This window comes from Crocodylus siamensis, chromosome 3 (assembly GCF_052110815.1).
Source record: "Crocodylus siamensis isolate JL-2025a chromosome 3, ASM5211081v1, whole genome shotgun sequence".
Lineage (NCBI taxonomy): Eukaryota > Metazoa > Chordata > Crocodylia > Crocodylidae > Crocodylus > Crocodylus siamensis.
Window position 1 is genome coordinate 128,379,246 of NC_143397.1, and position 22,329 is coordinate 128,401,574.

A 22,329-nucleotide genomic window follows, 5' to 3' on the forward strand; every position below is an offset into this window, starting at 1 on the left:
AAAGGAAGAGAGAGAGTGTGTGCGTGTGTGCCCGCGAGTGACAGGCAGGCAGACAGAGGGAAAGACAGAGACAATCCGGAGATTCTTTCTCTAGGATTAACTGTACCACTTCTATACTGGTAGTATGTTAGCTCTGATTATTACAGCTTGCGAGAGTTTAGTGAGTGTACTTCACTTTAGATCCAAACCATGTAGAATAAAGGCCAGAACCTTTTCCCGGCCTTCAAGGGTGATTATTTTTCTTAGTTGGTCTTCACTAGGTTCAGCTTAGTTTTCACAGTGACTCCAGGTCCTTGTTTCTAAAGGTGTGGGTCTTGATTACAGATAGACCCTCGAGATGAACTGGCCAAGAACATGCCAGTAAGTGCAGTTTATTCATATAGACATCACTATAAGTGGTTGGCTGTGCTATTCCATCCCAAACGTTGAACTTGTATATTGATATGAAGCCAGTCTCCACTCTCTCAGGTTGGTGATGCGAGGGCTGATTTGCTAATGTTTTTACAGCACTTTTGAAAAATTAGTTGCCAGGTCTCATTCTTGAATTGGAAAGTGGATGTTTTGTGTTGATGACGCTTGAAGGAGAGATTCCAGCTTTCCCTTGCTTTAACTCTGCAAGCCTTGCTAAAAAAAAATTACAACAGTTAAATCAGAAGATATGACTCAAAGCCCCAGAGGGAGGAGATATCTTGGGTAAAAAGAGGCCATTTTTTTGTTGTTGCTTTTCAACCACAGTTCAGATTATAAAATTATAAAATGACAAAAGGAAAAAATAACTAGTAGTTTGGTGGTTTCAAGTGCTTTTTTGAGCCCCTTTAACTCAAAGCCAGCTTTAATTTAAAACCTGGAATTTGGCAGGCTTGTAGTCAACAAGGTATAGTTGAGCCTTCGTGGGTTTTCAAGAAAGGAGAGTTTAAAACTGAGATGTTTATTTCCCTGGTTTTTTTTAAGTGAGATAAATTAGCCAGTACAGTCTCTAAGCCCAGCACACTACTAATTTCTCTCCTCCTTAGTCCAGGGTGGATATAACCAGGGATCCTAGTCTTCTCTGATTAAAAAAAAAAAATCACACATTTTCTGATAAAACCCCTAAAATCCATTATTAAAATTAAAAGCTCTGTGAAGTCCCTCCTAGCCTGCTGGTGCCCCTCACTTGCCCCCAAAGCCATCCCAACCCTGCTGGTGCCCCTCATTGCCCCCACAACAGGCTCCCTGCCCTACTTGTGCCTCTTGCCCCCACCCACAGCCCCTGCCCCCCTGCTGGAGGGGGACCCCAGCTGCCAGGGCTATGGGGCTAGGGCCCTAAGTCTGCAGCTCCCTGCCCCGAACAGCAGGCAGCTGCAGCAAAAGTAGCATGGAACCGGCTCCCCCACTGCTCCGCCTGCTTGGGTGGGGGCGAGCTGGCTCCTGGCTCCCCCAGCCCTGCCAGTGCCCTCCAGCCGTGATTCACAACCCCCAAGCCCTGCCAGAGGGGCCCCAAACCCTCTGCAAACCCCACCTACCTCAGGCTGCAGGAGCAAAGAGTGAAGCTGAGCTGAGCAGAGCTGTGGCTGACTGAGGGCCTCAGGCCCTGCCCTTCCCACTCTTCCTTCCCCTCCAGGCAGGGCTGGGGGTTTCCCACCCTGTCTGCAAACAACTCTTGCAGGCTGGAGCTCAACCAGCCTGCAGAAATGTTTGCAAAAGCAGAGAATCCGCGGGTTTCTCTGCTAAGAGGAGAAATCTGCATTTTCTCTGATAAAAAGGGGAAATCTGTGGTTTTCTATTGTTTTTCCATGGAAAATGGAAAACCAGGATCCCTGGATATAACAGTGTGCATTAAAATGACAGGCTCTGGTGACTAACCAGAGACTGCATTGAGAATTGGTATGTCTGGGATCAACATTAAGCAATTTCAAGGATTTTTGATGCTTTAGATTTTCAATCCATGCTGTGCTATGCTGTCCTTGTATGTTGACACACAAGCAGAATCGGAGCCTTTTCATGGGCACTAGAGCAGAATATAGCCCTGGCAATTCTGCCAGAAGCTAGGGTGACTGTTCTAGTTGGAGAACTCCAGACTCCCTATATTACTGAAACCTACTTAATTTAGGATTGTTTTACCTCCTCTTTCTAAAATCTCTGTTATGTGGATCACTTAAACCTGTTGAGGGGAGAACAGAAGGAAATAAACTGTCACCAAACCAAAGCCTATGGTCCAGGAAGGTTTCTGAAGCTAACTGTAAATGATCTTAGTAACTATTCAGGGTGCTGGGTCCCTGCTGACATACCATGCTGAATTAAGGCCTTAAGATTTTGACCAAGATTCAAGAAATTTCAGAATCACCTCTACTCTGTCTCCTGCTATGCTCAGATTCCCTAGCTTCATTGATCCTCGCAGGTAAGCAATGATGTTGAGGTACATTGGCCAGCTCATGTCAGCAAGATCCTATCTTTTCCATTTTGAAGCTAAGAAAAAAGATGTAAGAGGAGAGTAGAAATCTCTTTGCTCCCTCCCTCCTTCCCCCATGTATATAGTTTCTACCATTTCTGTCTCTAAGGTTTTCTTTCCTTGTTCTCCCATTTGGGTTTCTCCTCTTCCCCTGCCCCATAATCACTGTTTCTAATCAGTTGCTGAGAAGGCAGCTGACAAGGTGCAAGATCTGTTGATCTGGTACCTCACTCAGGGTATGTGTGGACAGACATGCCGCTTGAGGGCAGGTAGAGCACTATGGCCTTGCTGGAAGACCACTGATGTTTCAAACAGAGTTCCAAAAGGAAGAACTCCAAAGATGGTCTCCTTTTTTTAAGTTTCATTATTAAAGTGCTGTTTTGGCTGCATCCTTCTTGCTTGGAGTGCTTCAGAGGCACTTGGTGGGGCTTCAACCAGTACATCTGTCCATGGCCTCGACACAGTTTTAAAACAGGCCGGGTTTGGGCTTTTATAGTGTGTTATATCCCTCCCAGTCCCCCATTCACTCACTGATCCCTGCCACTACCTTGGTCCTTCTCGATTTCTGTCTAAAATTGTACATGTGCAATTGTACAGCTTCATTGGAGACTGGCTCCTATTGCATTGATGCTGAGCTTTGAAAAGTTACTGGAGCTCCATGAAGGCCCAACAGGGCATCCACATGCTATCACATACAGGATTCTGTGCTTAATGCTCGTTTTCTTTTGTCTGTTTGTTGTTTGGTACAAGGCTCAGGTGCCAGGGTCATGTAAGGAGATTAGGGAAAGTGGGTATCTTTTTGCCAAGCATTTTTCCTACATTAAAAGTACATTGCTATAATTCATTTATAGTCAGGCAAAAGAGAACTTACAAACTTTTAGTCCCAGCATATATGGATACAATGCTTTTATTGATGTAAGATCCTGTATCAGAGCTTTTGGCCAAACTGTCTCTTCTCCAGAAGGAAAGATATATTAGCAAAAAGGGTGTGTGGAAGGCAGAGATTCCAGCTACATCACCCTGGAAAAATGTAGGGGAATGTATAGTCTCTGTGCAGATCTGCCTATTAGACCCTTCCATCTGATATGCAGTTTCATCTGTCAGGGTCAGATTCCAAAGATGAGTAGCTTCTTACAATGCAGTTAGCTCTGGTTTGCAAAGGCAATGCAGACTGTCTAATTTTAAAGCAAACTTGTACTGCATGTCCAAAGCAGGGTTATGTTTCTGCTGTACAAAAAGGGCCCCAGTGAACAATATAAAACAATATAAAGCATATATTCCACGATGCATCTTCTGAGGGCAAAGTTATCTTGGTGTTCTCTCTAATGAAGGATCTCCATTAACAGTAAATCCATTCTTGCACTGCTCTCACAACCTCCCTTTCCTGTTTGGTAGCTTACACAACTCTTCAGGTTTAACCTACAGTTTCCATTTTGCGTTTAAACTACACTGCTCCCCTTTTGAGGTTCCTCTCTCCAGGTTTGGGCCAGGAGGATCTTCTGGTCAGCATTCTCCTAGCAATGTTGAAATCTCAGAGAAGACTCCCTCCAGCACAATGTCCTTGAAATGCATAACTCCTGTGTTTCTTACACCTTTGAGAACCCAACTTCATGCTTAATCTCTAAAGCAGCATGGAAATGAGCAAAAAGAAAAGCCAAGAGCAAGGACAAGTGTTTCCGTGATGACCCAGACCTGTCACCTTGTCCCTGTAGCACATTTGCCACCATGGACCCAGGCAGTTTCTGTGGGGGATGCACAACAGATCAGGGAGGGGACTGGCATCACTGTGGCAGGTAGGGCAGGAACCAGAAAGAAAAAAAGCAAGTTGGGTAAGGAGAACAGGGAAGGAAAAGGACAGCAGAACAGCTGATCAGGCAGAGAGCACAGGGCTGTAACAGAAAGCAGAATCATAGAGAATTAGGGCCCCTCCATGATTTTGATTCCATAGGTCATCTAGTCCAAATCCCTGTCTGAGACAGGATCATCTCTATCCAAACCATCTAACCTCTTAGCAAAACTACACAGTCAACACTGATATGACAAGAGACATAACACACCCTAACCTGTCACAGGTAAAGCAGGGGGACCATGGCAGCCAACGTCCTGCTTTTGTAAAAGTTGTTAATACATGCTTAAGAGAGCCTAGGCAGGCAGCGACGTCCTCCACTACAGAGGAGGCAAAACCCCCCCATAAGCCATAACAATCTGACCATGGGGTAAAATTCCTTCCTGGAAATATGATGATCAGTCTGACCCTGAGTGGAGGGGCAAGACCTTCTAGCCAGGTACAGGAGAACAGCAGCTTGGGCAGAGGAATGGGACTTGGGGAATGTGTGGAGTTCATTTTTGGCATGGCTACACAGTTCATTTTTGGCATGGCAAACAGGTTGACCCCCCACAGAATTACTTCTAACATTCAACCATTGTGCCAGGCTGGAGCAACACTGCCGACTCCTCTGCGCATGCGTGCTTAACCCTGATAGCTCTCCTTCTCCCACCCAAGCAAATCCCTTTTATGTTAAGTGGGCTGTTATTAACTGCCCGATCAGTTTACACCAGCTGCAGACAAGCAAATTGCCTAAGTCAAACACTGAGAGAAAGGGGCTGGCCTGGAGACCTCTGTCAAAGAAGTTTAGAGGTATAGTGGCAATTAATTACCCAGTGGAATCCAGTTAACTGGCACCCTAGGAGCAGCCAGAGTATTCTTAGAAGGATTAACCTCAGTAAATATTTAGATACTCTTTGCCAGCACTTAATGGGGGGAGAAGTTATAGGAAATCTAAGATTGGTACAGAAATAGCTGTAGGAGGAAAGATCATTAGGGTCTGACTCTTCTCCCTCCCCTTGAAACAACAAAAGGCCAATGTCCAGCTTTAAGAGAAACATCTGTGCTCACAGCAAGCTGGTGCTGCTGAAGGCCAAGAGTGCTCAGTGCAAACAAGCTGTTCTAATTCTACTGGTCACCTTTTCAGTCCTGGTAACCTCATTCTTAAATGAAGAACTCATTCTTAAAATGTCACTTTTGGCCAAAGCTGCTTTCTGAGTGTCTAAAAACAAGACAGTGGCAGAACTGGCATTAGCCTCAACTATTAAACTATAGCACTAGGTTCACTAACCCCATCATGTGATAGGAAAGAGACTTCATAACAGCATGTGCTTTGTTGAAATTTTTTGGCATATCTTGATTCTGCCTTCCACTCTACCCAAACGTCTGCTTAAATGTTTGTTACCTTCGGTCTTTGACAGAGATGCAGAAGAATGTGAACAGAAACATTGTCATAATACTATTTTCATTTGGACATATCTTGTCTGTATTTCAAATCTATTTCTGGCTGTCTATTGAGGTCTCAAAATTGTGGCCTTCATGCGCTCAATATTTTAACTATTGTGAGTCTAGTCACTTTCAAGAGTTTTGGCTGGTATCTATTTGTAGATCAATAGGGAACCCATTTTCGGGTATTAAACCACAGGTTGGAAATTATTTTGGCTGGAGGGTCACTTAATGAGTCTTGGCGTCCTCTCGAGGGCGGACCACACTTCTTTCTCTTTCTCTGTCTCACTCACTCTCACTCTCAGATCCCCACCCCACCAAAAGTGCAGCTTGCCCCAATCCACATCCTGCCCAGAGCTGCAGCACATACTGATCCCTACACTGCCTGGAGCTGTAGGATGCCCCAATCCCAACCTAGAACCTGCCAGCCATGTCCACAGCTTATGCCAGCACCTGCCCAGCATGCCAGAAGCAGCACTGTGCGGACACTGGCACCAGCTCTGGATGGACTAGCAGGTTGCAGGTGGGGTTTGGGATGTCTGCCTGGGTCCACAGCTGATGCAACCTTATCGGTTCTGGGGAGAAGCAGTCCTGCCCGCCCAACACAGTGGAAACAGTACACACAGCGGCTGGAGTCAGAGCCCATGGATGCCCCATGAAAGCCCATGAGTTTGCAATCACCTGCCCACCAGATGCAATCAATTGGTGGGCCGGATCCAGCCCATGGGCTGTATTTTGCCAACTGGGGCAATTTGACTGCTAAAGTTTTATTAAAATTCATGGGCGGGGGGCCAGGGGTGTTCTTATTGTGACCTAATTTTTTTTTTTTTGTCTAAAAATTTATGCTGAGCCTGAGCCTAAAAAGATTGGTCATGAAAATGATCTATTTTTACTGAGGTTGTCTGATTTGAAAATAAGAGGCTTCTGTAGAAAGACCACCACAATCTTCCCTATAGCGTGTGTTTGAAAGATTGTGTTTTTCCTACAGAAGCCAGTTAACCAGCCCTGCTAACTTGATTTAAATGATTTTATTTGAAGTGAAGCTATTGAATGACTGAAACTTAATCCTTAAAACTGAAAACCCCAACTGCTTCTAAAAACAACTCTCTAATCGTTGGTGTTTTGGAAGTTAGCTTTGTTTGAGGCACAGGATTTTGGAGACCACAGTGTTAACTGTACCCAGCTGTAATCCTGCACTGCCTTAATGTCATTTGAATGTGCTTTTAGTATTATAGTTTTCCCTTTGAATAAATATTTGTGTTTGTAGTTTCAGACTTAAAAAATAATAGAAGAAAAGGCTTATTTAAACCCAAGGCAACAGTAACCAAATGCCATGCACAGAAAACTATACTAAGTGCATTTCAAGCAGTGTTAGTGGTGTCTTGATGGTGGAGCTGGGGAAATCAGGTACAACTAATAGAGTGCATCTACATGTGCAAATAATGCAAAACTAATTTACTCTAGAATAAACTATCTTGGGCACATGTCTACACTTGCAGGGACATGAGAGCAGATTTGCTGCTCCTAGCACCAGACTGTTCCCACGCCCTGCACCAGACCCCTGCAGGAGACAGGGGGAGCTCTAAGCTCTGCAGTCACAGGGCTAGCACTGGGAGAGTCTTATCTCCCAGCACCAACTCTGTGGACATGGGGCCAGTGCTGAGAGACAAGAATCTCCCAGCACTGTCCCCATGACTGTAGAGCAGCACAGGGAGACAAGAATCTCCCAGCCCCCACTACCTAATCACGATTGGGAAGTGGGGACTGGAAGCTCCCTGCTGCCAGGGCAGGGGACATTGTCCCCACCTGAGCTCCAGTGGCAGCTCCCAGGGGCAGGGAGAAATCGCCTGCTGCCCAGCTGACCAGGAGCACATTTGCTCCCAGCTGGCCATCAACACATGTAGATGGCTAACTACATAAGGTCCCAATAAGTAATCTAGAGTAAATTTGCTATTTGTATTTACAGTAGCAAATTTACTTGTGATTAGAGCAGATTACTGCGCAGTAAGCATCTGAACGTGTAGACAGTGACACTTACTATGCTGTAGTTATTTCTAGTCCAGAGTAAAGCATCTCGTGTAGACGCACCGTTAGAGGGGTAAGAGCTATTTGCAGCAGTGCTAGAACAATACTTGGGAAAGCTTAGGAACAAAACTTGGCGATAAACTACAAGGATGCCCCTGTGGCTAAGGCAGTGGACTGGGATTTGGGAGACCTGGTTTCAGTTTCTGGGTCTTCCTTTGTGACTTGGACATACCACTTGGGGTAAGGTTGGCACTTAAGAAGCCAGACAAACCTGTCACAAAATGGGAGGGGCAGGTGATGGTAACAGGAGGGTTAAGGAAATACAAATGGAACTTTTCGAACAAGCAGATATTAAGTGGGATATTTTAGGTATGTTATAACAGGGACAGTTTTTGGGCTGTGAGAGCCTGCTCAGTTTTTGCAACTTGACCCTTGGTCCCATTCCCTTTGCCTCTCTTGACTATTAAAAGCTTTTTTATAGCAACTGTCTTCATCAGGTTGTTACACAATCTCAAGCTCAGGCCTCTGTTGTGCTGGGGCTAGTAGCTGCTGTTGTTTAGAACAGGCTTAAAACTGTGTGTTTTTAATCCTTCTCTGTCCCCTGAAATGAACTGTATCTGGACATAGAAGAAAACAGCAGCCCTTGGCTCAGCCACGTGCAGTCGTCACTTCAGAATATGTTGCTGCTTAGGCAGAGCTGGATCCTGAAGTGCAATGTTTACCCGGGTAACTGGGGCAATATATGTTTCCTCAACAGCTCACTTAGGTGACATGGAAAGACCTGCCCTTTCTGTATGAAAGGTTAGTTCATTTTCCATGGCCCATTCAGGCTGATGTCACAAGTGGAAATCTCAGCAGTGCCAGTGGTTTGTGTGGTATGGACACCCAACCAGCAGGGCCAAACAACCCTCGGGAGGTGATGACATTCCGTTGCTACCAATCAAGGCTGGGTTTGTGCTGGCGACCTGGAAGTGAAAGGGCCCTCTGTCCCAGCTTGAATTCTGAGCTCTCTCTTGAGCTGTGGTTTCAGCTGCTCTCCTGCTGAGCAGCACTGCTTGCTAAATATAAATGGGAAATTCCACTGGAAATCAAAAGCTGCTTTTTGTAGAACCATCTGAACCTCCTCAAAGGAGACTAAATGATTGAAAGGTCACCATATTGGTATCACTGAGAGGAAAGTTTGGTGTCAGAAGTATTCCGCTTTATATCCTTAGCAGTTGGAATATGGTTCATTTTATAGTTTATTCAATACCATGTCATTTACAACTAGAGGACTGTTCTGAAAAGCATTCTGAGGCCTGTCACTGGTTTCAGACAATTGCCATATGTCCTCGCATACACCAGCCCCCACTACTTTACAGTAAGGCACAGCCCTCGCTTTGGGAAAGACCGAATGACGAAAAAAAGATTTTTACAGGGTTGTGACTGCATGGAGCTGGACCTAATCTTCAGCTGACTTACCCTTCCTGTCCTGCTTAACTAAAAGCTGAAACCCTAACTGCTGCTGAAGACTGGTCTCCATGGGTGCATCAATGATTTTTTAAAAGAGCAAAAGAGTCTCCAAAACTGTGAAATAGAAGAGAGGCTACAGCAGCTAGCAGAAAGCAAAATTGCAAGGTTAGCTTGATTAGTGGAATATTAAGACCATTAAAAATGAGAGAACAAGACACAAAATGGTGATCTCTGTAGTCAAGGACTTTTCTCACCTGGCTTATTGAGCTGAACTTATTATGATCATGACATATCTATCACCAGCAATTTCCAAAGCTTGCCACAAAGTGCATGTGTGTCTGTATACTGAAAAAGAAAGTTGAACATACACAGGAGGTGCATATTAAGTGCAGTGGTGTTTACTTGTAGGAACAGGTATTGTTACTAAAACAGTTTACTAGGTGTGTTCTTTAGTATGATGCTCTGACCATTTAAGATTTACCTCTAAGACATGGCTTTTGTTTCTTTTAACAGATTACAACAGCAGCGACCTAAAAACAGCTTGCAGAAAGCATGAGCTTTATGTTAGCTTCCAAGACTTAGGATGGCAGGTGCGTGCAGTTTCTTCCTAAGCAGACATTCATTCTGAAATGTTATCTAAACAATGTCATGGTAATTTCAATAGAGGCTCCCAGCACACTTTTTAAAATGTCCTTTGTGCCTGCGCACTAAAAACCAGCCAGTGAGGAGGCCAAATAAATATTGATAGCCTGGGAAACTCCTGGAACCCACTGGTAGCTGAGATTTTTAAGATGCTTAAATGTGCAGTGATTTTTTCATAGATGCTAGAAGGCAGGGTAGTGCTGAAGCCTGCATAAGGTTATTTAGCTAGATCCAATTCTGTGCCCAGCATGCATGCATATGCATACATGCTTGCACTGGTCTGAACTTCTACATGGACACCTTCATGTCGTTTTGTAGACGAGCTGCAAAAGCTGGTGATTCTGGCATGTAAGGTGTATACCACAGCTTCTTCCTGTTATCTGACAGTGACGCCGAAGAAGAGGCAGAAACTGAGCCCCCAAAACTCGGCCTGGCTTGCTGCAGTGATGGGGTGGGGTGAACTGTAAAGACTGCTGCTGCTTCCTCTACTACAGCTGTTTAGACTCACATTGACACCACTGCATCCATTTCATTTAGTTCATAATTCAACCTTTTCTTTGGGAGGCAGAGGGATACAAGGTTGCTTTGAGATAAGAAAACTTTTTTATGCTGGTTGCGTGATGGTAAGACCCAATCCCCTATGCCTTAAGTGCTAACTGGACTTATATCTGAACTGCCCTGGGGGAGGCAGAGAACAAACCATCAAAGCATGCTTGACCATCCTCTTCTGTATTACAAGTGCCGTCTCAAATTAAAGAAATGTTTGGAAGACCATCACTACTTTTATACCAAACTTTGAGCCCAAGGTTTAACTGCAAATATATTCTTGGCAATTAAGCATCTAGGAGTCAAAATTAAGAAATGGCTCCTAGAACACCTATAAATGTCCCTTTTAGGTAGGTTCTGTGTATGGTATACCTACAATTAAATTGTACATGGCACTGTTAAGATTTCTACAGCACCCAGCTCCCAGCTTTCTTGATTCCTATGTTTAAATTCAAGGTCTGTACTTAATTTTGGTGACAGTCAATGTTAAGATGCTTTCAGGAAGTGACAGTTAGTCCAGCTAAAGTACCATTGTAGCCAGTATATAACTTGACTCTTTTTTTATATTGTGAGCTCTAAAGCAAACTTATTTAGGTACTTATTTAGGTAGGAAGCAGCAGTTTTTTGTATTCCAAACCACATTTCTACAGAGGCAGGGGAATACTGATCGTTCTTCTACAGTACTATAATTATGTGCTGCTACTTTAATATTCCAGGCATATAAACTGGCAGTTCTCAAGTATTATAACCGGGATTATGCCGAAAGGTAGTCAGAAAAGATGTTTTGAGGCTGCTTTTTGGGGGTTGGTTGAATGTTTGAGAACATCACATAAAATTAGCCTTTTATGCACTAAGTCTGGTAAAAGTATTTCAGATAAAACCCAAAATGTTCAAGTTGGTGCCTACATGAACTGTATGTACAGTTGCCTTCTGCTTTGTTACTTATCTGGAGGACCTGCCTAGCTGGACTGAGTTGTTCAGCTGTGCTAATTTCTTCCTTCTCTTGATAAGGAGAGGGAGGCTGGGTTCTTAGCCGCCCTTGCTGCTGTGGTTCATTGTATGAGACCACAAAGTTCTCAAATGAAAAATCCTGCAAGTCACCCCACTGCCCATTTTTGAAACCCCCCAGATTTTGGTTTACAGCCAAAATGTGGTGGGTCTTTGGCCTTCGCATTTCCTGAACCCTTTTTTTTTATTCTAACCCCATTCACAAAAAAGTTAATGGAAAACTTTAGCTAGGCCTAACGGCTTGTATAAATGACATTATGAAATCTGCTACTAACATGCAACTTTGACTTGCGTCACTTAAATCATATCTGTTTACTTCCTAACAAAGGACTGGATAATTGCACCAAAGGGCTATGCAGCCAATTACTGTGATGGAGAATGCTCTTTTCCACTCAATGCACACATGAATGCTACCAATCATGCCATTGTGCAAACTTTGGTAAGTATAATGAAAGATGTGTGCTGAGCTACAGGGGAAAAAAATGGAGAGCAGGGTTTGACTGTCCCAATTATGTCTTCTTTTTTTGGAACAGGTCCATCTTATGAATCCTGAATATGTTCCCAAACCCTGTTGTGCACCCACCAAACTAAATGCCATCTCAGTTCTTTACTTTGATGATAATTCTAATGTCATTCTGAAAAAATACAGGAATATGGTGGTAAGAGCTTGCGGGTGTCACTGACATCTTCCACACAGACCCACTGACTCACCTGGAACTCCTTGGTTACATCTACTGGATGTTGGGGAAACTCCAACAAACACTCTTGTGATACTCCCAAACCAATACTTGTGCCTTATGAAAGGCAGCTGCAAGAGAACCTCACTGATACCTACCTACTTTGGAACAGGAGAAAGTGTTGGATTTGTCAAAAACCGAATCTATAACACAGTGGCTATTCTGATCTACAAAATTCTGACTTGTGAGGTGTACAAAAGAAAAGTCTGCGCATACAAGTTTTGTTGGCTTGGATCAAGCTTTGTGCATCTTAAACTCCCTGAAAGAGCAGCAGAAACTTAACTAGCTGGTTGATTTGCACTTCATTGTTAAGAAACCACCATCTGCTACATGGAAACAGTGAGACTTGAAGACGCACATACTATATTTAGGTTCACCAAGACAAAAAGCAAAGTGATGCTGTTGTACTTTAGTGTTAGGACTGTGTTTTATGCTGGATAATCTGAATTTCTAATTAAGGATAGGAAGTGCCTTCCATCTAAAAGAAATTATTGCATCTCTCCGATTGAACTCTTCCAAAAATCTGAAAGATGGAAAACAGCTGCTTCAATTGTGCCAAAGCAAGCCCCTCAGACCATGTGTCCTCCAACCACACAGTAAAGCATAGACTTAAACTGTATGTTCTGAGTCTGGCTGTGCTATGTACTGCATACATAAAAAGAATCCCAGACCCAATGTGATCTTTTGAGTCAAAAGTTCAACTGGGGAATTATCTTGTAAACTTGTCAAGTGCCTTTTTTTTAGGTCCTATACCTCCTGAAACTGCTATGTCTGTCCCTTTTTATTGCAATGACATCCACTGCCTCTCACGTATACCACCAGGGTATTTTTGTATGATTTTAGGTGCAATTTTATCCCCTCAGCTGAATAGCCACTCCATTGCTGAAGGGGTAATTTTTTGTAAGCTTTCTACAGCAGAGGTTCCCAACCGGGTTGGCTGCCAGACTGAAAGTGACAGGTATACCGAGGACTGGCAGCTAGTCCTTTTTTATGATACGTATAAAAAAGGGTTGGCTGCTGGTCTGCAGTATGCCTGTCACTTCCGGACTGCAGTTTGCCACTCCCAGTCGCTTCTAGTCTGTGGTTTGCCGATCCTTGACCTAAAAAGGTTGGGAACCCCTGGATCTATAGTATTATTTGGCCAATCTCCTCAAATGTCACTCTAACAAACATTGCATTGAAAAAGTTAGATATATTCACATTTTGGTCGTGCTCCAACTATAGAAGTTTTATACCCAAAATTAACAGTAACAGCTAATTATTTTTGATCAATATTAATCTTGTATTAAATGCACTTACCTCTTAAGCCTTGCATTTAAAAAGAGGCATTTTGTAAATACAAGCTATAATTTATTGCACTTGTCACTGTATATTCATTGTGCTGTATCATTTATAGAAAGACCGCTTTTTTAAAAAAAGTTTTTATTTAGAAAATCTCAGTGTAAACAATTGTACCACTTTGATTTTATACAAGAAACTCATGAGGCAAAGGTTGGGCCACTCATGAGACTGTGCTTCACTAGAAATGTTGTTTTGTTTAATATGGTTAATAAAGGCTTCCTTTTAAGACAGAAGCGTACACTCTGATCGAATATATCTGCCATATAAGACTGAGCTCTTATTGTAAACTTTCCACCCGTACATTTTTCACTCTTGACAGATAGCATAAGGTGAAGTCAAAGGAGTAATTTAGTGATTAAAAAGGTGACTTTCACTGCTTCATACGATGGACACAAAGAGTGTCTTGACTTAGTCAAGCGTTGCCTGTAGACACCTGTAACTGAGTTTCTGTATATATGGGAGGGCAGCATTTAGCCCTTGATTTGCAGCTGCACCTTTTTCCTGCATTGTAAATTCTTTGGCTTATGTCTAACATATGGAACATCTTACATCAGTAATTTCATTCGAGGCAACACAACGGGAAAGACCGTAACATTCATATATGAAGCAACAATGACATTTTGGAAGAGATGCTTAAGGCTCAAAAGGAACTGGAAAAATGTTGTAGGCAAGTTCTGCTTCTCATTACTGTGAGACAACTGCTCAAAAACTAAAGCATTGTTCCACTACATTAAGTAGTAAAAAATAAGCAGCAGGAGGGGAGATGAATTCAAGATTTTGGGGCAGGTGAGTTTAACAAATATGGTACAAAAACCAGAACTGTTTCTAAATGCATTTCTGCTTTTCTAGGAGATGTCATCAGCTCTAGCTGATCTATTCATCCTAAGGAAGTTAGTTACAATAGTTCATTCATTTTAGCTACATGTAAAAAGAGCATAAACTCAAGTCTCCAGCTGAACAGGAGTATCCTGCTTGAACAGTTATAAAAATCCACCTGATGTACATGTACACTATGGCATCAGTAATATTCAGGCACGTATTAAAAGTACCATTACTTTCATTATGGCTAGACCTCCCAGGATGAGAGAATATTACCAGGAAATGAGAAGGTAATAATGGCCTGGTATCTTCCAAATGTGTGTGTGTGTGTGTGTTTTCTTTCTCAACCCCCTATTACTTTCCATTTCTTAATCAGCAGCTATATTAAGACAAATTAAGTTTTTAGCTTCAGTTGAAAAGGCAATGTTTGTTAATATAGCTGTGGCTTTCACCTTTCTAGTACTGGTGGGCAGGTTGTAAGGGGTAATTGGGTAGCAAGTTTTTAGCCAAATCCAACCTGAAGACAAAAATAATCTACCAGTTCCCTTAATTTGATTTTCCTCATCTATTTTAGTCTCAAAGAAAACCATTTACACTTCATCACAGGAAGACAGAAATGCACTAATACAACTGATGCTAAAAATATTCTCCAGTTGGACAGTAACTATTTGTTACGAGTTTTCCTCAACAAACATCACAAGAGTCAGTACAGTGGTTTTAAAACACACACACACACACACGCACACACGGAAGATACCACAGTTCAGTACATTTGGTTTTCCAAAAAAAAAACACTTCGCAAATCAGTACTATGGACGTGATTTAACTCCCACAGCTACTGTACGAGAACAGCCAAGGCAGAAGTATCCAAACGCGTTTTACAATTCATCTCTTGCCTGCCGCAAGACAAAATTATGCAGCGATTTAAGATCTCTGGCTCCGTTGTGTTCACTGACTTTCTGTCCACCTCGGAAGAGCAAAAGTGTTGGATAGCCACGTACCTTTAAAGGAGGGAGGAAGAATAAATACATGACTTCTCAGTTCAGTGACATCATTCTGACACTAAACTTGATTTTAAAAAACCCCAGGGTGTACAGAAGGCTGGGCTTCTTGGTGTAAACAAAACCAGATTCAAAGACAGCACCATCCCATTACTACTGAGTGGTAAAATCAGTTAGGAGTAAAGTGCCCCTACACACCAGCAGAAATGCCAGCTCTAATGGTCTGTCTCAGAGTAGTAAGGGCAGTATGTTCTTAGAAAAAGTTTTGCCACACAAATGCAATGGCTACTACATTTTTGGAGGGTTTCCCACTAATAAATTACAAACTCCTAATGCATCAGTTATCAATGTGAATAGAATCAAGCACAGTCCAGCACAAACTGAATTTCGCCATCCTCACATTGCAGGATTTGGATTAGTGACAGAACAACTCGGCCTATACTGAAGCGTCATAGAATCACGCTGGAAGGGACCTCGAAAGATTGAGTCCAACCCCCTTGCTCTGGGCAGGAATACTGCTGAGATCAAATTATCTCAGCAATGTGCCTATCCAGTCTCCTCTTGAAGACTTCCAAGGTTGGGGACTGCACCACCACCTTGGGAAGCTTCTTCCAGATTATGGTCACCCCTACTGTAAAGAAGGTCTTTCCTTGCATCTAACCTGAAACCATCCTCTACAGTTTATGGCCATTGCACCTCGTTCTCCCCTGAGGCGCCCCGGTGAACAGTTTTTCTCCCAGCTCCTGATATTCACTCCTTATATTCTTATGTTGGAGGGGCCACGTTCTGGAGACTTCAATTTGGAGTACAAATGTATCTAATTCATTTTAAACCTGTCTTCACACACTTACAGAAAATCTGCTGCAGACGTTCTGTTCAGCAGTGCAGTCTACTTTGGCTATTTTAACATCATTCAAACCTGGAAATTGCTCTTTGGAGAGCTTCTCCCAAGTTGGAGCCAAGTTCTTACAGTGACCACACCTATAAAACAAAAAAAAAAGTCATTTGTTTAGCAAACGTACCTTCCTGCTTAATCGCCAGCATCTTTGGGATATCTATAAACTGTGCTCTAGTTGCCCTTTCCTCCTTGCCTAATGTATAGGCCAGAAAAACCCTGTCCAATTGTGCCAGACTGACAAGGCAAACCAGGGGCATATTTAAGATAAGCCAAGTGATTGGAAAGTGTCTCACTTGTACTTAGTTGCTTCTGGAACAGGATTCAGTGGATTGATGCAATAAAATCTCTCATTCATCAGGAAAAGGTAAAGCAAACAGCAGAGAGACTGCCAATATTTAAAACAAGTTGATTTAATGCCTTGTATTAAACAAATGTTTTGCTGCAACATGATCTGTCAGGCTGTAAAAAAAGTTGCAATTAAGGTACTGCCCTGTGTATATATACCATAACCCCCTTCTCTACAAACTAATCTTATGATATTGCTTGGTCATTTAGCAAGAGGTGTGGATCTGCTCTGCTTTTAAAGTTGATTATGATGCAAGGTACACAGCACAAAGTTGATGACTTAAATATGACTTCTGTTTTATTGTTAAAATATTATCTCAACCCGCCTCCTTGCTTAAACCCTGGTGTCCACTTTAAAGAGGCACTCATATATTTTAACAGACTTCCCCTTTCCAAATTTAAACTTTCACCCATTAGTTGCTGCTCTATTTATCAGATAGATCTGGGAGTGTCAGAAGGCAGGGAGCCAGGGGAAAGGCTCCCTGCCTTCCCAAGATTAGGGTCATAGAATTATAGAATCAGAGACAGTTAGGGGTGGAAGGGAGCACAAGAGGTCATCTAGTCCAACCCTCTACTCAAAGCAGGACCAACCCCAACTTGATCATCCCAGTCATGGCTTTGTCTGCTTGGGTTTTGAAAACCTCCAAGGCTGGAGTTTGCACCACCTCTCTGTGTAACCTGTTCCAGTGTTTTACTACCCTCCTGTGGGAAAATTCTTCCTAATATCTAACCTAAACTTCCCTTGCTGCAACTTGAGACCATTGCTCCTTGTTCTGTCATCTGCCACCACTGAGAACAGTCTAACTCCATCCTCTTTTGAACCCTGCCTTCAGGTAGTTGAAGGCTGCTATTAAGTCCCCTCTCAGTCTCCTCTTCTCTAGACTAAATAAGCCCAGTTCCCTCAGCCTTTCCTTATAAGTCACATCCCCCAGCCCCTCACCATTTTTGTTGCCTTCCACTGGACTCCAATTAGTCCACATCCTTTCTGCTGTGGTTGTGGGGGGGGAGGGGAGAGGAGGGGGGGAATGAACACAGTAGTCCAGATGTGGCCTCACTAGTGCTAAATACAGGGAAATAAGCATTTCTCCTTGACCTACTGGAAACACTCCTATCAATGCAGCCCAGGATGCCGTTAGCCTTCTTGCCACCAAGAGCACACTGCTGGCTCATATTCTGCTTATTGTCCACTGTAACCCCCAGGTCCTCTTCTGCAGAGCTGCTGCCCAGCCAGTCAACCCCCAGCCTGTACTGGAGCATGGGATTCTTCCATCATAAGTGCAGGACTTTACATTTATCCTTGTTGAACCTCATGAGATTCCTTTTGGCCCAATCCTCCAATTTGTCTAGGTCATTCTGAATCCTAGCCCTACCCTCCAGCATATCTACTACTCCCCCTAGGTTGTTAATAAAGGCATTGAACAAAACCTACCCCAGGAGTAACTCATGGGGCACTCCACTTGATACCAACTACCAACTAGACATTGAACCACTGATTACTACTTTCCGAGTCCAATGCTCCAGCCAGTTTTCAATTAACCTTACAGTCCATTCATCCAGTCCATACTTCTTTAGCTTGCCAGGGAGAATGTTGTGGGAGACCATATCAAAAGCTTTGCTAAAATCAAGGTACACCACATCTACCGGTCTTCCTGTGTCATCTCATCATAGAAGGCAATCAGGTTGGTCAGGCATGACTTTCCCTGGGTTAATCCATGCTGACTGTTCCTAATCACCTTTTCCTCCAAGTGCTTAGAAATGGATTCTTTCAGGATCTGCTCCATGATTTTTCCAGGGACTGAGGTGAGACTGACTGGTCTGTACTTCCCTGGATGATCCTCTTCCCCTTTCTTAAATATGGGCACAATGTTTGCCCTTTTCTGATCATCCAGAAGCTCTCCTGATTGCCATGATTTTTCAAAGACAATGGCCAGTGGCTCTGCAATCACATCAGCACTCTCCAACATCTTTCTGGATTGCCTGCACACTGCTGTACTGACCTCCCAGCAGATGTCAGGGTGAAGAACCATGGCCTGTGATCAGGAAACTTCCACGAGCTTTGAAGAAAGCCTCATTCACCACTTCCTCCTGATCTGGTGGTCTATAGCAGACCCCCACCATGACATCACCCTTGTTGCTCTCCCCTCTAACCTTTGCTATATATGCCCTTTGCTATCTACAGAACACAGGTACTGGGCCATACTCTGATCTTCACTACATATTAGTTACTGTTGTCAAGACACTATGGATGCTTTAAACCAGCATCTCTAGAGCTATATAAAACGTAAGAATATGGGGTAGAAGGGTCATATTGAAGAACTGACTCTCAAGAAACAGAGCTAATGAAATAAGAAAAATAACCACTGCCACATTAATTCTGCTATTTTGAGTTTTTATCTTTAGTGCCTACAAGAAAAGAATTCCTAGGCTACACTTTATAATTATTAAAGATGATGGGCTGCTCATTTTATTCTGCCCCAGATGCACCTAAGTCTGGCCTTTACATACATACAAAAATATCCTTAGGCTTGATTCAGAGAGAGCACTGACAAAGATAGTGAAGAGTTTGCCAGTGCTTTCTTTCTACAAGTTAAAAAACAAGTATATTATTAAATTACTGCATTAAGATTATGTGAGTGTAAAGGCGCTACTGACCACACACAAAAACAATTAAGACAGGATGGGATTGTACTTACCATGCAACCTATGCTAATATTTACCCAAAACAAACTGGGGGGCAGTACAACTCTACAGAACACTGTTTGCTTAACCCAACACAAATTAGTCCACTTGAGGAAAAAAAGGTCATTTATATACAGTGAACTATAACTGTATATACACAGAGATGATTTTTCAGGCTAAGAACAGGAGACAAACTATGTAAATATACTGAATATTTTCCTAAACTACAGCTTTTTGATAGCTGCTGCCACAGAGAATATACTGGTTAAAAAGCTTTTTTTTTAAATGCCCTCTCTCAGTTGTCATCTGTCATTCTTTGGTTTGTATAAAGTCACCGTCACTCTCTCTTTTTCCATCTTCCCTCCCCATTTCAAAGCAGAGTGAGCCCAGTGTGAACCTGAGGTACAGAGTAAAATGCCCCAAGGGAGCTTCTTCAATAGCAAGCTGTGCCCTGGCTCACCCCCAGATTGTGAAATATGTCCTAATATCAGTGCCCCAAGGTACATGAGGAAACAGATGAATGAAGGGAGGAGACCTCTCCAAGGTTGTACAGGCATCCCTGGCAGAACCAGACTACTTAACTCCTGTCACGCTAGGCTGCTGACTCCAGATGAGTGACTCTGTTGTCTGGAGTTCAGCTAAGCTGGGAAATACTTCCATTCCACGTGAGAGCAGGTCTTGTGGCCTCATAAGAAGCAGGGAAGAAGCACTGCTCTTTAAAGAAGTCAGTTTGGTTCCTCTTCAAATCAAGAACTGCCATGGCCATCAAGAACATGACTCATCAGTGTGACGAAGTCATCAGCAAATCTAACTGCACTTTATCATGCATCAGCAGATGCATGGCAGACAGAACCAAGGAGGTGATACTTCCCCTCTATCGGGCACTGGTCAGACTACAGTTGGAATACTGCACCCAGTTTTGGGTGCCACACTTCAAGAGGGATGTGGATAACCTGGAGAGGGTCTGGAGAAGGGTCACTCGTATGGTTAAGGGCTTGCAGGCCAAGCCCTACGAGGAGAGACTAGGGCACCTGGACCTCTTCAGCCTCCGCAAGAGAAGGTTGAGAGGTGACCTTGTGGTTGCCTGTAAATTCATCATGGGGGCATGGAAGGGAATTGGTGGGGCTCTACTCACTAAGGCGCCCCTGGGGGTTACGAGAAATAATGGCCATAAGCTAGCAGAAAGCAGATTTAGACTGGACATTAGGAAAAACTTCTTCACGGTCAGAGTGGCCAAATTCTGGAATGGGCTCCCAAGGGAGGTGGTGCTCTCCCCTACGCTGGGGGTCTTCAAGAGGAGGTTAGATAAGCATCTGGCTGGGGTCGTCTGAACCCAGAACACTTTCCTGCCTATGCAGGAGGTCAGACTCGATGATCTATTGAGGTCCCTTCCAACCCTAACATCTATGAATCTATGAATTCTTTCGGAGTTGGCCCTATACAGCGCTTCCGCTTCTAGATAAGAATGCGCTGAAAGTGTCAAGCAATTCTGAAAAGCCCACTATAAAAGGATTTAGTGGATCACATCTTTCCGTTTCTTCCCATATTATGCTCAGTAGCATAATATGGAAAACCAATTCCTAACACTGCAAACTTTGAAATCTGTATTTTAACTAGGCTTATTACCCACTATGCATCACCATTTCTGACAGGTTATCCAGGCTAGATTTGGGCCTGTATAATCTTAACATCTGCAGTGACTGAACACAGGTATAAACTGAACTTAATGATTCCACACAAGAACTGAAATCCACCCCATTCTCCCTTACCTATGTTGAGTCTACAAGGGTAAAAGAAATAAAAAGCAATAAACTTATTTATGATCATCAGATTGGCACACTGGTATTTTACAGAACCCAGTGCATGCTAAGCATATGATGAAAAGTTTCACTCTAGTTTCAGCAATGACAAAAGAAAGGAGAACAAAAGTAGGTTGAGAATGAGCATTAAAGGCAGTGGACTTTTCTGTGCATAAATATCTCCATTAAGTTACAAAGGAAGCGAGCCAGGTAAGAAAGAGTAGTGAGAACTGCTAGGAAAGGCACTGAAGTCGCATTTTCATTTACTACTGCATTTCTCTTCTTCCCCCAAAGAAGCCTGGGCACACCTCTAATAGACATAGCTAAGTCAATCTCAGCTTGGTTTGGCAGACTGTAGGATCCAGGTTCATGGACAGCCCTTAATGCAATGCAAGTGACGCAGCCATACCAAAAGGGGCCATCATTCAAAGTCAACAATGCTAAATTTAAAAATCTGTGGTACTTTTAGACAGTAGCAATATCATTCCTTCCTAGTCTCAAAATAACCCAAAGTGATATCATTTTCATCCTCCTAAGCATATTAAAATATACAATGCATTTGCTTACAGTATTGGTGTCCTACAAATGTCAAACTTACTGCTTTGAAACACTGACAATATAACATCACATATAAGTAATTTTATATTCTGTTACCACTTCCCGTTCAATGCATATGTTGGGTTAGAACAGCTAATGATGAAATCTGAGTTACTTTGTCCTCTGTGTACAATGACATCCAGCTTTATTTCCACCTCTCCAACATAACCAGCATGATATAACTAATTAAGAGACTGGGATAGAGAAGAAAGTATTGCTTCTCAACCTAGGTACAAATGAGGTGAAGTGCATTTATCTTCAGTGCATGGTAAGGAGGGATATTTGCTATCTGTCATATAACACAGGCATCCCACTGGACCCCCAAATGCACTGGCTATTCAGGAAACATGAACTATTAAACATAACCATTGAGCTCTTGCAACTTTTTCCACCTGAATACATGATTCAAGACCTCAACACAATCATCCTTTCTCATTTCAAAGGTGGGCTACTATAAAATGCACTACATGTAGCTTCAATAAGATCACCGAGAAACTATAGCTGGAACAGATTATCCTTTCCAGTTACCATATTTTCTTGCATACAGCATGCACTTCACCCCCCACCAACTGCCTACTGGAAGTTGCCATGTGTATTATATGCAACGAAATACAGTAACAGCAGTTTCTGTGGCATAAACTTCAGCTGGGAGAAAATGAGAGTGAAGTCTTAACTCCTTCCAGGAGGAGAATAATGAGCAGGCTCTGCTTCCTCCCTAGCTGCTGCCACTCAGTTACTTAC

The 22,329-nt window shown here is 43.0% G+C and overlaps 2 protein-coding genes across 2 annotated transcripts in view; one reads left to right on the forward strand and one right to left on the reverse strand.

The window, feature by feature from the left end:
- Window positions 1–15,270, forward strand: part of BMP6 (bone morphogenetic protein 6) — a 160,723-nt gene extending 145,453 nt beyond the window's left edge. Inside the window, exons 5-7 of the mRNA XM_090039168.1 lie at window positions 9,690–9,766; window positions 11,701–11,811; window positions 11,906–15,270. Of these exons, the coding sequence (XP_089895294.1) occupies window positions 9,690–9,766; window positions 11,701–11,811; window positions 11,906–12,055 (338 nt within the window). The 3' untranslated portion in view covers window positions 12,056–15,270. The remainder of the gene's footprint in view (window positions 1–9,689; window positions 9,767–11,700; window positions 11,812–11,905) is intronic.
- The window catches only part of TXNDC5 (thioredoxin domain containing 5), a 39,881-nt gene continuing 32,542 nt past the window's right edge, over window positions 14,991–22,329 (reverse strand). Inside the window, exons 9-10 of the mRNA XM_090039169.1 lie at window positions 16,122–16,251; window positions 14,991–15,270 (exon numbers count right to left, since the gene is read on the reverse strand). Coding sequence (XP_089895295.1) covers window positions 15,148–15,270; window positions 16,122–16,251 — 253 coding nt within the window. The 3' untranslated portion in view covers window positions 14,991–15,147. The remainder of the gene's footprint in view (window positions 15,271–16,121; window positions 16,252–22,329) is intronic.